Source organism: Cariama cristata, unplaced genomic scaffold (assembly GCF_000690535.1).
Source record: "Cariama cristata isolate BGI_N322 unplaced genomic scaffold, ASM69053v1 scaffold17854, whole genome shotgun sequence".
Lineage (NCBI taxonomy): Eukaryota > Metazoa > Chordata > Aves > Cariamiformes > Cariamidae > Cariama > Cariama cristata.
In genome coordinates this window covers 3,462-17,975 of record NW_009612512.1, presented here as the reverse complement: position 1 = coordinate 17,975, position 14,514 = coordinate 3,462, and the positions used below count along the sequence as shown (strand labels likewise).

Sequence of the window (14,514 nt, the reverse complement as noted above, 5' to 3'; positions counted from 1 at the left end):
GGCTCTTAAAAGCCGCCTTCTCCTTTTTTGTAATGTCAATTTGGCCGTTACAACCACAGTGCAGTTACCTGTATGTTGTCCTTGCCCATACCTTGAACGAATTTTGTTGTTTCTTAAAACTGGTCATTTCAAAACACCAAAAATTGAAGTGACTTGGATCATAAACATCCACTTTCCGTTATTACCATGACAACAGATCTTCAAGTAATGTAACAACTCCACTGGAGTTATGAAAACTGAGACTATCAAATTGCATTCAGTGTGAACACAGGGTGAGGAACACCAAACAATATACCTCGTGATTATTAAATACAGGGTGAATGTCTTCTTCCTCCCTTCAATATTGAAAGCATATTAATTTTTACATATGACATATAAGCAAATGTCTCTCCAAAACAGATAATAGGCCGATGAAACAAACAAATTATCTTTTGTAGAAGTAAAAGACAAAAACCAAGCACATTAAAGCACAGAGTAGTGACAGGAGAGTGACAGGTAAAGCGACAGGAGGCTACTCCACTCTGCTGCATAAAGAGAGGACAGAGAAAGGGCACCCAAAGTGCAACATAATGAGACAGGAAGGAAGATGGCAAGGAAAGACAAGGGAGGAAATCTCTGCTAACAATGCTTCTATCTGAGATATTAGTGTAAGACATGACAAAAATAAACACTTGTTTTCTAGATTCACATTAACATACATCAGCCCCTCCTGCAGCAGGTTTTCTCCGTCTCAAAGTACAAGAATCCCAAGATCCTGTCTTAGAAAATTGTTCATCACTTGCGGGAGAAGGGGTTATTCTACACTAGTTTGTTCCTTACACCTCAGTACACAGCAAAGTCACTTTTCTTATCACTACGGATACATCTGTCAGCTTTGTTGCTCTAGACATAAACAAACTGGAGTATGCAGTAACCTGTCTTCTGGGTGCCAACCCTCGCGGCAGACTACAGGGATATTCTCTCCACTTTCACTTGTGTGGAATCTTCATCTGTCTTCTCTTGAAATGAGAAACTACAGAGCACATCAAATAAAACTTGAAAGATGAGCTAGCTGGCTTGAAACAATTAACATGCTTCTGACTTAGTGATTCCTATTTCCTCTCAGCTCCACGTAAAAGGATTCAGCACTTGAAATACCTGAGAACTGTAAAGCATTGCAATGTTCATCACCGTTGCAGTTGGCTAACAAAATAAGAATTTTAAAGTCAGTTGTTGGAAGGGTTCTCCCCTCTGCTCTCTTGTTCCACTGTTACGTAACAAATTGTACACAAACTACATTAGCTTTGGGTCAGAAATAGATTTGGGTAGAATCTCAAGCCTTCTACTGAATCATCTCTGCAAAGATGGCCCATCTTTTCAGCAAGAAGCAGCCTAGAGAAAGCAAAAGACGTGCTGTATTACTTGAGAACAACATGATAATGAAGGTATTAAACACAGCAAATATTGCTTACCTTTCTTTGGCTAAGAGAACAGACATCCCCACCAGCTTAGCAAATTCATCAGCTGTGAGAGAACCCTTTTCAGATACCTGTCAAAAACCAAATACACAACTAAACAAACTACAGCATTAAAAGAACAATGAACTTCTCTCAGCTACTGAATCAGATCTAGCCTTGTGAAGTAACAAATAGGTAGCAAATCCCTTGTAAAGACAACTAGTTTGTTTGCATTTTAAAAAGCACATATGAGTATTTCTCCTTAAAAATACCTCTTCTGTGTCCTGGGAAAACTACCAAGTACAAAAAAGGAATGTAGAAAAGAGTTAAATCTGTTAAAATAAATAAATAAATAAAAATCACATGGTACTCCTTCCTTTGGATTTTTTTAAAAGATGCCTTTGGGCCAAAATGAACGGAAAAATTAGAATAGCTCAGACAGCAGTATACTGTCACAATCAGTATTTACACAGCCCAGTTATACTAAGTGATTCTGCAAACAGTGAAGCCTAAGTGAGGAAATAAAAGACCTGTTCAGGGCAGGCCATCGATTTAGAAATTTAAGTCACCTCAGATAGAAGTGGAGAATTTGAGTTTAATGGGATTTAAAATATGCCCACTGCCTATAGAAAAATCCCCAAACCTTAGTATTCCACCCTATATTATGGCATACAAGAGGGGTCAGTAAAAGCCACCATCACATTCAGTTGACACAAAAGATAGGTTCAGTCTTGGGACTCAAAACTTTGGCCTCATTGTCTCAACCACCCTAGTTAATACATGCTAAAATGAAACCTTCTTACACAGGTTGGACATGTGGATGCTTAAAATATTAGAGATGAAGTCTAGACTTATTACTGCATTGAATTTCCCAGATAAACATGTTTTATTATGCTACAAATTAATAATTCTTCTATTTCTCCATTGCTTCAGATTCAAGCAAGCTTGTAAATCCAGATGTAGTTGCTATTTCCTGCTTCCCACATAACTGGTGGGGAGGGGTCTGTTCTGCATCATTCTCAGCAGTAGTCTTTTTACAGAAACTCAGATTAAATTAGTCCTAACTTGAGATTTTATGAAGCTAAGTGATCAAGTCTGAGTAACAGAAGGCAGGTATACAATCTAGTATGCCTATGGCTGATTAATTACCTTTCCTTCCCAAACCACTACTCTCATCAAGGGTGACTTTGGGTTCCTTTGACTTCCATGTCATTTCCTGTCTTCACCAGCCATTCAAAATCACATCTCTCTCCTGTCTGAAACCCTGTGACTTCCTTTCGCCTCTTCTCCGAAGTTTCACGTTACTGTACATTATACATTAAGTATAGGGTGTTTTTGGCCACAAGTCTGATCTCATCTTCCCTTTCCCTTATGGGCCAGCATTCCTCATTCAAAGCCTCTCCCTTACATTTTTCTATGGAGTCAAAGTATCACATTATGAAAATAAAAGAAAAAAAAGGCACTTCAGTAATAAATCCACCATCCATTGCTTTTTGCACTTGACTTCATTTGTTATCAAGAAAAGGTTTTTCTTTTCCTTTCAAACAGATAAGCACTCTTACTGAAGGCAACAAATTAATTAGAAACCAAAAATAATCAGAAAAAAAGCCTAAAATGGACTAGGTATTTTTCTGCAAACATAAGAAAATAAACTGAAAGGATTACCATATATTGAAAGATTTAAGCATTTTAGTTTTGACAATTTAGGACAGAATCTTTTAGATGGCTACATATATTTTTCTTATCTAAAAATCTTCCTGATGAGAGAAAGCATTGAAGAGTCTACCTCATGTATCAAATGAGAACGTGTCTGATGATAGCTCTACTTTTTTTTTTTCTTTCCTCAACTTTACAAAAATCAAAAAATTACATCCCACTGAAAGACACAGGAAAATGCATCAAATAATGGGATAGCAGGACTTTAAATTAATGTTCAGAGGTAGCAAGACCATGAAGGTTTACCACACTAAGCAATTTATACTATTTTTTTTCCCTGATGAAGCTACCTTAATGTTATATGCACTACGCTCCAACTGAGCACTCTTCACAGCAGCAAACTCAGTACAAGATGTTACACATACAACGTACTATTTTATGAAATACACCCAAACCAAACAACTGTCTGTATCAACATTTCAGAGCTACTTTCACTGCCTTCAAACACACTGTGTACAGTGTCTGAAGTCCACTTCTGTTAAATTAAGTGCTTAATACATGCCATGAAATTCATCCTACAGCGCAAAAGATTTGGAGGAAGGTTGAAGGTTAACGGTTTGAGAGGAGATGGAAAAGTGATTTATTCCTTAAGGAGAAAGTAATGACTAAGATTATTGCCTGGACAGCACTTTGAAGATGAAAAGTGCTATTTAAGTATTACTGTTAGAAGATTTGGAAGTGGAATATTTTGTATTTCAAAACCTCAAAAGGAAATCCTGTACCTCAAGTTTTTATATCTAATGTGTTTAAATTTCCCCAGCACAGTCAGAACACTGAAGGAAATGAAGTACACTTACTGTCTCTAAAGCAGAAGCTACCATTTCCTCTTCATTATGAGACTGGAGTTCAATCACCATTACACCACTGTCAAATATCCGAAGTCTAATATCAAAAGAGAGTGTCAAAGTAACTAAAAACCCTGTTCACATCACCTATGGTCACATTTCTAATGCATCCACACCTATAACCACATTACAAAAGCAAAAAAATAAAATAAAAAAAAAAAGCTCTGCAAAATGTTCTTAACATTAAAAGCATCTTCAAAATCTGAAGAGACTGAAGAGAGCACGGCATGTGTCTGGGCTTAGTTAAAACTTTTCCTAGTCTGAAAAAACTGTATTGAAAGTGAAAAGAATATTGTCTTCCTAGCAAAGAGGACCACAGTTAAAAATTCATATTTTAATATAGAACAGATCTTGATGCATACAGCAGCATCCTTTCAGCAAAGGATGACTCTTTAAAAAAAAAAAAAATCTACTTTAGGTAAAATGTTAAGTCATCCAAGCACCGTGGTCTGACCTGTGAGTGCCATGCTTTATAAATATATCTGTAAAGCTCTTACCTTAGTGGTAATTTCAGTGACTCCAGCATCTTACAAGCATTTACTAAATCTTCTGGTGACAGCAACTATTAAAACAATAAAACATATTTATTCACAGCTTACATTTCAGGTATACAGCATAACACCAAAACAAACAGTTTTAATAACTACAGCTATAAAATACACCAGGCTGCACAATATTGTTAATTTTCTTCCTTTCTATTGTGCAGTCTATTTTCTTGGCTTCTATGCTCCTTTCTGTTGCCTTACTATGTGTTCTATAACAATCCTTCTTGCCCTGTTTACAGAAAGAATGTTGGCAGCTTTTTTACAAAATACATCAATTCACCATTCTTTAGTATTCTCTGTCCTTTCAGTTTTCCTTCCGGATAAGGATGGATTTTCCCTTTTACATGGTACTATAAAAAGCAGCATACATTATGACAACTTGTAGAGGATACATAAGCATTACATGGAAGAAGCAGAAAGGAAAAAGGTAAAAAACCCTAATTTTAATAAAGGGTTGATCACTTCATGGTATTAGACAGGTAGAGTCAGCAATTGGCAGGGAACATTTTTACTCTTTTTCTTTAATTACCTTATCACTGAAGTACATTTTATAAAATATTTAATAAAACCAATTTCTCACCTCTAATCCTCGTGCACGATTTACCAGACAGTACACTTCCGTAAGTGACATGATCCCTCCTCGCTCCTGTGTTAAGCACAAGACTGGTAAGAGAAACAGCATTAATCTAGTAAACACAGTATCTCAACTTGCATTTGACTGATTAAACAGGTAAAACAGCGGAGCTAAATGATGAGCCTTAACAAAAAAAACTACCCGTGCAATACCACATATTTCTAGCATGAAAGGTCAGTTGTTGTGTTACATCTTTCTCTAATAATTTTAAAACACAAAACATTGATGCTACATCCAAAGACTGTGAATTACTTTGATTTTAAAGCAGAAAATAAATCACAGGAACAAGAAATTTCAATATATTAAATCCATCAATCAATTTACTGTTTTTACTTTTCAGACCCACTCAGTTTTCCATTTTGATCACAGTAGGTAGCACACAGCTTTCACAAAAATACTGTAATATGTATGCTTTTTAGTAGACACGTAGCCTTGTAAGTTGCAACATGAGATCTAACTTTTTGGTGAGAATCCTGAATTCTGTAATAGGTTCAGATAAATTAAAATATGAGATATTACTAAGAGGGGGGTAATCTATGTAATGACTCTGTGCTATATTTGCAAAATATGTAATTTTTAAGCAGTTTAAAGACTGACTACTTATATTTTCAAAGTCAGCATTATTTCACTCTTTCTTTTAAAAAGTAGTATTCTGCAGCAAGGGATGAATACAGGGCTATTCAAATAGAAGACAGACTGCTAGTATAATTTGCTAAATATCACTGATATTTCACAAATTCAGAGTTGAGATGCCATTACTCCAAAGAAAAATTCTTACTTACCTTTAAACTTTCTTATTCAGAAAGAGGAAGAGATCTTTAAAGTTCCTTCCAACCCAAAGCATTCTGATTTTATGATATATATTCCCTCCATAAACATTTAATATGAGACTCTGCTGCTAAATCTGACACTTTAAAAAGGATCACAGTACTACAGCCAAAACACATTTACATCAAAATTCAGCAACACATGGAAAATGCTGGTGCAAAATTAGGTGCTTTACCTCTAATGGTGTCTGCAGTATTCCAGCTAGTTGCTTCGCCAGTTGCATGTGGTAATGTGTACCAGATCCATATGTTTCCCTAGTAACTGGATTAGCTATACCCATACTCAGTAGATAAGACTTGAACCTAATAGTCTAAACAAATAAATAAATAAATTTAAAAGTACCTGAGCTTGTGAATGATTCTAGCTTTTAAAAGTCTTCTATTACTGTAAGACAGTTCTGGTGAATAAATCCATTCAGTTTACTACCAATAAAGTCAATTACTAGCAAAGAGAAGGCAAGACTCAATACAATTTATTTTTGACCAGCAGATGTCAAAAATAGAAAAATTTACACAAAAGCAATAAAATCTTTGCTTTTAAGAAAAGGTCAAAAGAATAGCTAACACTGAACAAGTAACCAACTTTTACTTCATGTAGAATTAAACCACAAAATCCCCAAGCATGAAGTGTTCTTTATTAACATTACACGTCTTAAACGGATAGCTTTTTGCTTTGCATAGGAACATTTGTGTTGACTTTAAAAACAAAATTCATTTACCTCATCCTCAGTGATGTCACCTTGTTTTTCTTTAATCTTATTAGCTATCGACTTGGATAACTCCACCATTTCCTTAGCCTATCAAGGACCACATAGATAAGTCAACTTTCAGCTCAACAGAGAAAAGCATGCTTAAAACTGAGAAAACAAACATAAGTCTACTACATAAGTGACACATGCCATACCTTCTCCATAAGTTTGCTAAGATCCTCAAAAGCCTGAAATGAAAAGCAGACACTGCAGATCAGTATAACAGCGTTCAGCTTCATGGATACAGCAAGCTGCTTTGTCCACCTATCCAAGCTATTCGTAAGAGCTGCTATCACTTTAGATTAGTATGCTACAATATGAGATATTATATATAATTGGTTGATATATCTGTTTTATATCAGGTCTTAAAATCAAAGTTATACAATCCATAAGCAACAAAGAATGGAGAAAAGAATCAATCACACACTTTTCTAGTATGTGAACACTAGTTCAATACGATTTATGAAGTCCATATGACAGGAAGAAACAATGAGATACTGAAGCCCAGAAAAGATTAAACTGTCCAAGTTTATTATGCTCTCCTAAAAAGTTGGGGTAAGGTTTCTCGGTGGTGATGGTAGGTTTTCTCCAACAGTTAACCTTCATGCAAGGAGATCTATTGTTTCTGGCCAGCAGCAAGCCAGCTGTAAATCTACAGAAACGCTCCTCCTGACAAGACAATTTTACTTTAAATCAGTAGATGTTACTAAGTAAGTCAGAAACAGCCATTTCAAATGAGCAAGGAAGAGGGTATATGCTTTCACATGTATGCTTAACTGAAGAGACAAAACCTCTGAACATGTGTGGCAACATCTCTTCACTTAAGTATTGCACACAGAGGAACAGTGGTGCTACCATAATAAACAAAAAACAGTTTAAAAAATGAATGAAATAAAGTCCACGAGACAAATTATCAGACTTATATAAATTAAGATAGAAACTAGATAAAATGTATCCTCTGAAAACTCTAGTTGTTGGACCTAAAAACCAAAATACCCGCTAGAGCAAGGGAAAAAATTATTTGTACAAAACAATTTTTTTTCTACTCTAAGAAACCTTTTAGTTTGTTTCCACAAAAAAAATATGTAATAAACTGGACATCCATCATAGGACCACAATTATATCAAGTGTATTAAGCTTAGTAAACTGCTATGGTCTCAAATACAACAATTCTACAACAACCCACAAAGGGCATTTTTAGGTTTAAATAAAACATACTTTAAAAAAAGCTGAAGGTATACTGAAATTGAAAAGTTTTTGTAATAACCAACTAGCATTAAAAAATTAGTGCAAAAAAAGGGAAGTGTTCGCAACTACATTAAAAAGCAACTCTCATTTCTCCCATCCTCAGCAACGCGCGTTCAGCCTTCTGACCCGCTTCTCTCAAATACATGACAACATGCCCAGGTGGTCAACCTTTACAAACAACCTTTTTAGAACAACAGGTGCGAGAAAAATTCCGGAACCTTTTCAGCTAAAGCTTGCCTGACTGCAGCACCCAACCCCTCCAGCCACAAGTAAAGAAGGTTGTTCAGTTAGAATACATCAAATGACCAGAGATGCATCTTGCCTACAGCTTCTAGCCATTGCTTCTACGTGATTCCTACCTCATCCTGACTAATTGCCCACTAGAAAGATGCATTTCAGCAAAATTTGCACGGGAAGACCCAATTTTTCCCGATCTACATTTAGGCACCTTACTTAGAAGCTTATTTCTCTGAGATTCAACATGCAAAGAAGAGAAGGAGATGCCTCCAGGAAGGGACAGGGTTTGCTTTCCATCTGAACCCCTCCTAATGGTGCCAGCGTTTCTCCAGACTGGAGAAGTCTAGCCTCTTAACACTTGGTACCTAAATTAGGTATCCAAAATTAAGTGGGAAAAAGCTAGGTCCAAGGGGAGAAAAGAAAATATACTACTCTATAACAATAATCTAGCACTATCAGAACAAAAGCTTCTCTTTGGAATATCTCTTCTAACTTCCTAATTTGCCAAATTCAGTAATTTACAATAGATTTCCCAATCTCTAGTGTAAATCAAAGTCCTTCTACTCTACTTGTATAAGATATCGACAAAAAGTTTTCTAACAAGGCTTTTCCCAGCTTATTTCTAATCTCTCTACCCTGCATGAAAACATCATCCATCAAAAGAACCCTTGATTTAGCTAAATAAACAGCATACTGTGTCTAACTCCTCCTCTGCCTGACTCACAGAGGGCAGGCCTGGAAACAAAGGGGAATGTGCACACACCTAACAGGAACTTCCTCAGATAAACAAAAGGCTAAAGAACTGGATTCTTATCAGCAGTGAACAGCAGATGCAGGAAGCCTTTTCCTGGAAGCCAGGGCACCATTTTTTAAATTAAGTCATTTATAACATTTAAAGCTGGAGGAAGGCAGGATTTTACAAGTCATGGTTTTCCTCCGTTCATACAACATGTATAAATGGATTTCTTTTACTCTCCGACAAAGCTACTAAAGGAAAAAATAACCAGACAATACCTTTTGAACTACATACACAGGCATGTAACCACAATACCTTTTGAACTAGACACAGAACTTCATTCATTACGTTCCTCATAAACAGAAAGGAAAAAGTTTAATGCTACCAGAATCTGAAACAGCATGTGGCCTGCAAAGGTACTATAATTTTCTTCTGTATCAGAGCAGTGAATGCCTTTTTTATTGTGGCACACTGAATCCCATAAAGCTTTGCCACAAGAACGAATCTGTTGCATGTAGTTTATGAGTTCTTCTGTATTAATCTCTACTTCCGAGACAGAACCAGACTATTTTTGAGGATATTGCTCCTAGGCATATATGAAGAAATTAATTGCCTCTGTTGTCCAAAGGTATTGATACCTGGAATTGAACTATTGTGCTGTTTCTGGGGAAAAGAATGGTCTCCATCTAGCCCAGGTATTTCGCAAAGATACTTGTAACATCTTGCTGACGCCTGGACTGCAGAAGATTTTACTGTAATTCTAAGCCTAAATCTAACATTTAAAAACTGAATATTTATAAGACGAAAACCTAACTTTACCACAGACACTTGGATCAGGGTATTTTTCTTAATATATATTAAATTTTCAATTGAAACCAAAATTAGCTGTAAAAAAAAAGAGGAAGGAAAAAACCCTCAAACTTGTAATAGTCTCTTTCTGCAGATGCCTTTGTGTTCTGCTTCCCCTGATGAAGTCTCTGAACTCAAGACTTCTAATTCTACCAAAATTAATTTTATAAATACACACCGTTAGCTTCAAAGAACAATCTTCTTGAAAGGAACTGTTTAAATGAAGTACCTTTATATATACCAAAAAGCTAGTGAAGCAAAGTAACTAACTGTAAATTATACACTTTTAATCAATTCAGACTTCTCAACAAAAACAATAAATAGTCTCAGCTGCCTGTAAAAGAAAGTGTGAATGAATGTAAACAGCTCAGACAGGTGGCTGACCTTGAAACTTCAGTAGTATTTACCTCAGAAATGTTTTTGTCGGTCTCTTTTCTTTTTTCCTCTAATTTCCTTTCGATCCCCACAATTCCTACAGCCCTTATTCTTCCTGCCTGCAAAAGAAAATAATGAAAGGAATCAAAATAGGAAATGCTAAGTTTTCTCATCCGCCGCACGGTGAAAAACCTTACATTAGAAGACAGGAAACGTTCCCCCAAAGAGCTGGTATCATGCATACAATATTTCATATCTTTCTTGAAAGTACTTTTTAAATCACTGTAAAAAAATAAACAATAAGTGTAAAGCCTGTACCAATTTGCTGTAGTAGACAGATAATAATATTATTATATTGAAGCTATTAATATGAAGATGCTTAATCCAGGCTGAGCGTTCCAGCTCATCTCAATTAAAGCCTCCTGAGTCCATGTGAACATCTATACTAGAGCTGTGGAAAGGCGTGAGTGTATTTAAACATCATTATCTCAAGAAATCTAGCCTGAAGAAACACAGTCACAGAAACACAATGCTAAGTGCGGTCTAATTTACCTTGCTGAGAAGTATCAGAATGGAGGTGATGGTGAACACTTCATCTGATGCCAAATGTGTTTTAGAAAGGCCGGTACCTAAGTGGCAGTGGTGCCAACCCTCAAATCCCTGACTGCAAAGCTTAGCACTGGTGTTAATGATTTCCTACGACTTAATAAGAACAGGTGGTAAGGCATTTTCATTAAGTGATTCTTGACACAGGGTACAGGCTTCCCCATTAGTCGAAATGCAACTATGTTTATAGGTACTACACTTACAAAGGAGGACATATACGTGATTTGACATTGAACAAATTTTAAATCATCCTATTCAATTCATATAGTACTATATTCATATATTCAACATATTCATATACAGAAACAACTTCTACATGTTTATCAGAGTTTATAACCTAGAGGTATGCAGACAGATAAAGAAGGCAATCTAATATATGACAAAGAGATTCTCCGTAACAACTGTCCATTTAGAATACACATTTAAATCAAACATATATAGGTTCCAAAGAGTTATATAAAAGTTACATTATATATTTGACTTCCAACCGCAAAAAATAAAACACGAATCACAATTAAGACCAAAGATCTTTCAGCTTCATTAGATCTCTCATGCTGAATAAAACTACTTGCAAATATATATATAATATTCGCATGATTATGTGTGTGTGTATCTGACTAAAAAAAAAAAAAATGGAGCTCATTATGAACTATTCAAATCTAAACACACTCAATGAAGAGAGGCCACAGTGTTTCCTACCAGATGAAAACTGCAAAGGAGAAACTAATTTATGCCAGTGCAGAAACAGGCAAAGTAAAGCTGAATTCCCACATGTACCCATGGTGTTGGTTAGAGAGGTGCGCCAGATGTAGCATATGGGAGCAGCAAGAAGAGGAAACAAGAAATTACATACAGATTGTGCTCAGAAGCTCTGCACATACCTGTGGATCCTTGTTAACTTGAATGGTCTGACCAGTAGGCATGTTCTCCCATCTCCTTTGTGTGATTTCTTCTGATAATCGTCTATAGAACTGCAAACATTAAAGAATGACAACAGACTTTTCATAAACTGTGCAGAGTACCTCTGGGTATTTTTAGCATCTTGGTGGTAGATGAAATAAACTTCACTGTAAGACAAAGCATGGTAACACCTATACATCCACAGTACAATATTCATTATCTGGAAATTGTGAATGTCCCGTCTTCAAAAATATACACATTAAGGAGGAACCATGCATGTAGGTACTACTTAATCTCGCATGAGTACTTCTATTGTAAAATATTTTTTTCAGATATTAAAAATGTTCCAAAACATGCTAAAGTTAAAAATGTCCAGGTTTGCTCAAAGGCATGCTTATAAAAGGAAGGAAAGCTGAACAATCCAATTACTATTGATCTGTTAATTCAACAATATAAAGACAAACACACAGATCAATTACACTTATTTGTTTATTGCTAATACCAGAAGGTAGCATTAGTTAATTAGTTAATGGTACGTGTATCCTACTGACCAAAATCCAGAAAGAAAATCTATTCCATTCTTATGGTTGTTCAGAGTTCACAGGAAAGCATTCTGAAGCCATAAAGAAAAGATCTGGAGCGTAATTGATATGCTACGTAACCAGTAAGCATAGTAAGCCTGATTTTCAGGCGTGAACATTAACATTAAAATAAATAAAGTTACAATTAGGCAAAACACCTACACAATTACAACTAGGCATAAATCTACACTTGTCCTATGCTGAAAACTGCTCACAAAGAAATGAAAGTAAGTCTGATCAAACACATGCATTTCTAAGACATTTATAACTAATTCAAGTTGAAAATCTGATTTTCTGCAGTGAACAGGGATGGCTTTTTTCATCATTCAAAGTTAAAGTTCTTGGTCTCTTCAAGTGAGGATCTTATACTGTGAAATTTCTTTACAGAGTGCAATTTCTTTGTTTTTTAGGATAAGCTTTCTTTTAAAAATATATTACGTTTCTTTAGCACACTCAAAGCCTTTGAGATTTGGTGTAAGTAGAAAAAAATAAAGACTTATAAAACATAAAATGAAACAAAGCTCTGAGGCAACAAAAAATGTTCAGCAATAAAATCAGAGAGATGATTAGGAATAAGTTGCTTGATGCCTTTTCAATAGTTAGCTAAAAAGAAACGGTTTTCACTCTGTTAAACATTTGAAAGATTTCAGAGACATTCCGGAAAATCCTGTGTTCAAATTACAAGATTAATAAAAGGAAGCATAGGATTATATTAAAACTACTAAAATAAGGACAAAGCCTAATAATGCCTCTTGACATTTTTGGAACTTTTTTGCATTATTTAACCAAAGTACAGAACCCTGAAGGCTCACAGAATTTGTCTTCAAAAAGGATGTACTGAAAAAGCTCCACCTCAAAAGCAAACATGGAAAGATCATGGAAAATTATCACTAATGCAGCAAGAAGAGAAAAGCATGTCCAAAGATCTGATGTGTTGGGCTTGCATGGTACAAAACTTACCTCAATCTGCCCATGTTCTTTGAAAGAAAGTTTGATGTAGGAATATTTGCTGCTTTGGAATGGACCAGGTTCTTTGTTTGAAGAAGCAGGATGAAGATGAACTACTATTTTGGCACTAAGAAAAAGTTACAAGGAAAGAGAAAAGGCAGCTGTCTGTAATATCTAAAAAAATTATTTCTACAATCAAAGTTAACCCTTTCATCAAAACCTCTATTAACTTTATCTCACATAAGATCAAATAATGCTTTACGCTTGTGCATCAACATTTAAGAATTTTGACTCAATATTATAGTCGATCTTGCATAAAAACTACTATAACCTCTAAAACAGCAACATCTCATGAATTTAAAATGTACCTACCATAAATTCTTAAGAAATAAGCATAACAAATTTTAACATTTTAGGCAGTAATTTCTGAAAAAATCTTTTAGTTAAGATAAAAACTAATCGTCAAGTAGTCATTTGATTTGGCTTTTGACTTGCAATAACTACTGCCAAAATACACTATCTTTGTCACAGGAAAACAAAAGGTCTCAATATTACGTTTAATCTATCCCACTTGCATATGTCACTGGTGAACACTGTATGTGGATTTGTCCAAAACCAACATTCAAAGGTAACATGCATGGAAACAACACTTTAAAATGACACCTACCACAAAAACAAACCTGGAGATAGCATTATTTTAGGAACATAACAGACTGCTATCACAGCATGACTGCAAGTCCGCCATTCCCATTTCATTTTGCTGATACTTTTTTCATGGGTCTTTATTTACTTGACTTCTCCAGCATTAGCGAATTACCCGATTTCTTCTGGATACCCCCAGCACATTACCTTACCCATCTGACTGTAGGCTGCAAGCAGGTGTCAACTACATATAAATTTCTCCAGTTAATATTTTTTTCCCATTTTCTTGTGAAACTTAGAATCACAGAATCGTTTAGGTTGGTTTAAGATCATCAAGTCCAACTGTTAACCTAACACTGCCAAGTCTACCACTAAGCCACGTCCCAATGCACCACATCTACACGTCTTTTAAATGCCTCCAGGGATGGGGACTCTACCACTTCTCTGGGCAGCCTGTTCCAGTGCCTGACAACCCTTTCGGTGAAGAAATTCTTCCTAATATCCAATCTAAATATCCTCTGGTGCAACTTGAGGCCATTTCCTCTTGTCCTATCGGTGGTTACTTGGGAGAAGAGACCAAGCCCCACCTCACTGCAACCTCCTTTCAGGTCGTTGTAGAGAGCGATCAGGTCTCCCCTCA

At 35.7% G+C, this 14,514-nt stretch overlaps 1 protein-coding gene across 1 annotated transcript in view; it reads right to left on the bottom strand.

The window, feature by feature from the left end:
- Nucleotides 1-1,072: 1,072 nt before the first annotated feature.
- Nucleotides 1,073-14,514, bottom strand: part of VPS36 (vacuolar protein sorting 36 homolog (S. cerevisiae)) — a gene marked incomplete at its 5' end in the record, with an annotated part of 14,267 nt that continues 825 nt past the window's right edge. The window contains 11 exons of the mRNA XM_009698680.1: nt 1,073-1,371; nt 1,452-1,528; nt 3,950-4,034; nt 4,495-4,559; nt 5,123-5,188; nt 6,180-6,314; nt 6,723-6,800; nt 6,908-6,940; nt 10,230-10,316; nt 11,685-11,774; nt 13,245-13,359. Coding sequence (XP_009696982.1) covers nt 1,278-1,371; nt 1,452-1,528; nt 3,950-4,034; nt 4,495-4,559; nt 5,123-5,188; nt 6,180-6,314; nt 6,723-6,800; nt 6,908-6,940; nt 10,230-10,316; nt 11,685-11,774; nt 13,245-13,359 — 925 coding nt within the window. The remainder of the gene's footprint in view (nt 1,372-1,451; nt 1,529-3,949; nt 4,035-4,494; nt 4,560-5,122; nt 5,189-6,179; nt 6,315-6,722; nt 6,801-6,907; nt 6,941-10,229; nt 10,317-11,684; nt 11,775-13,244; nt 13,360-14,514) is intronic.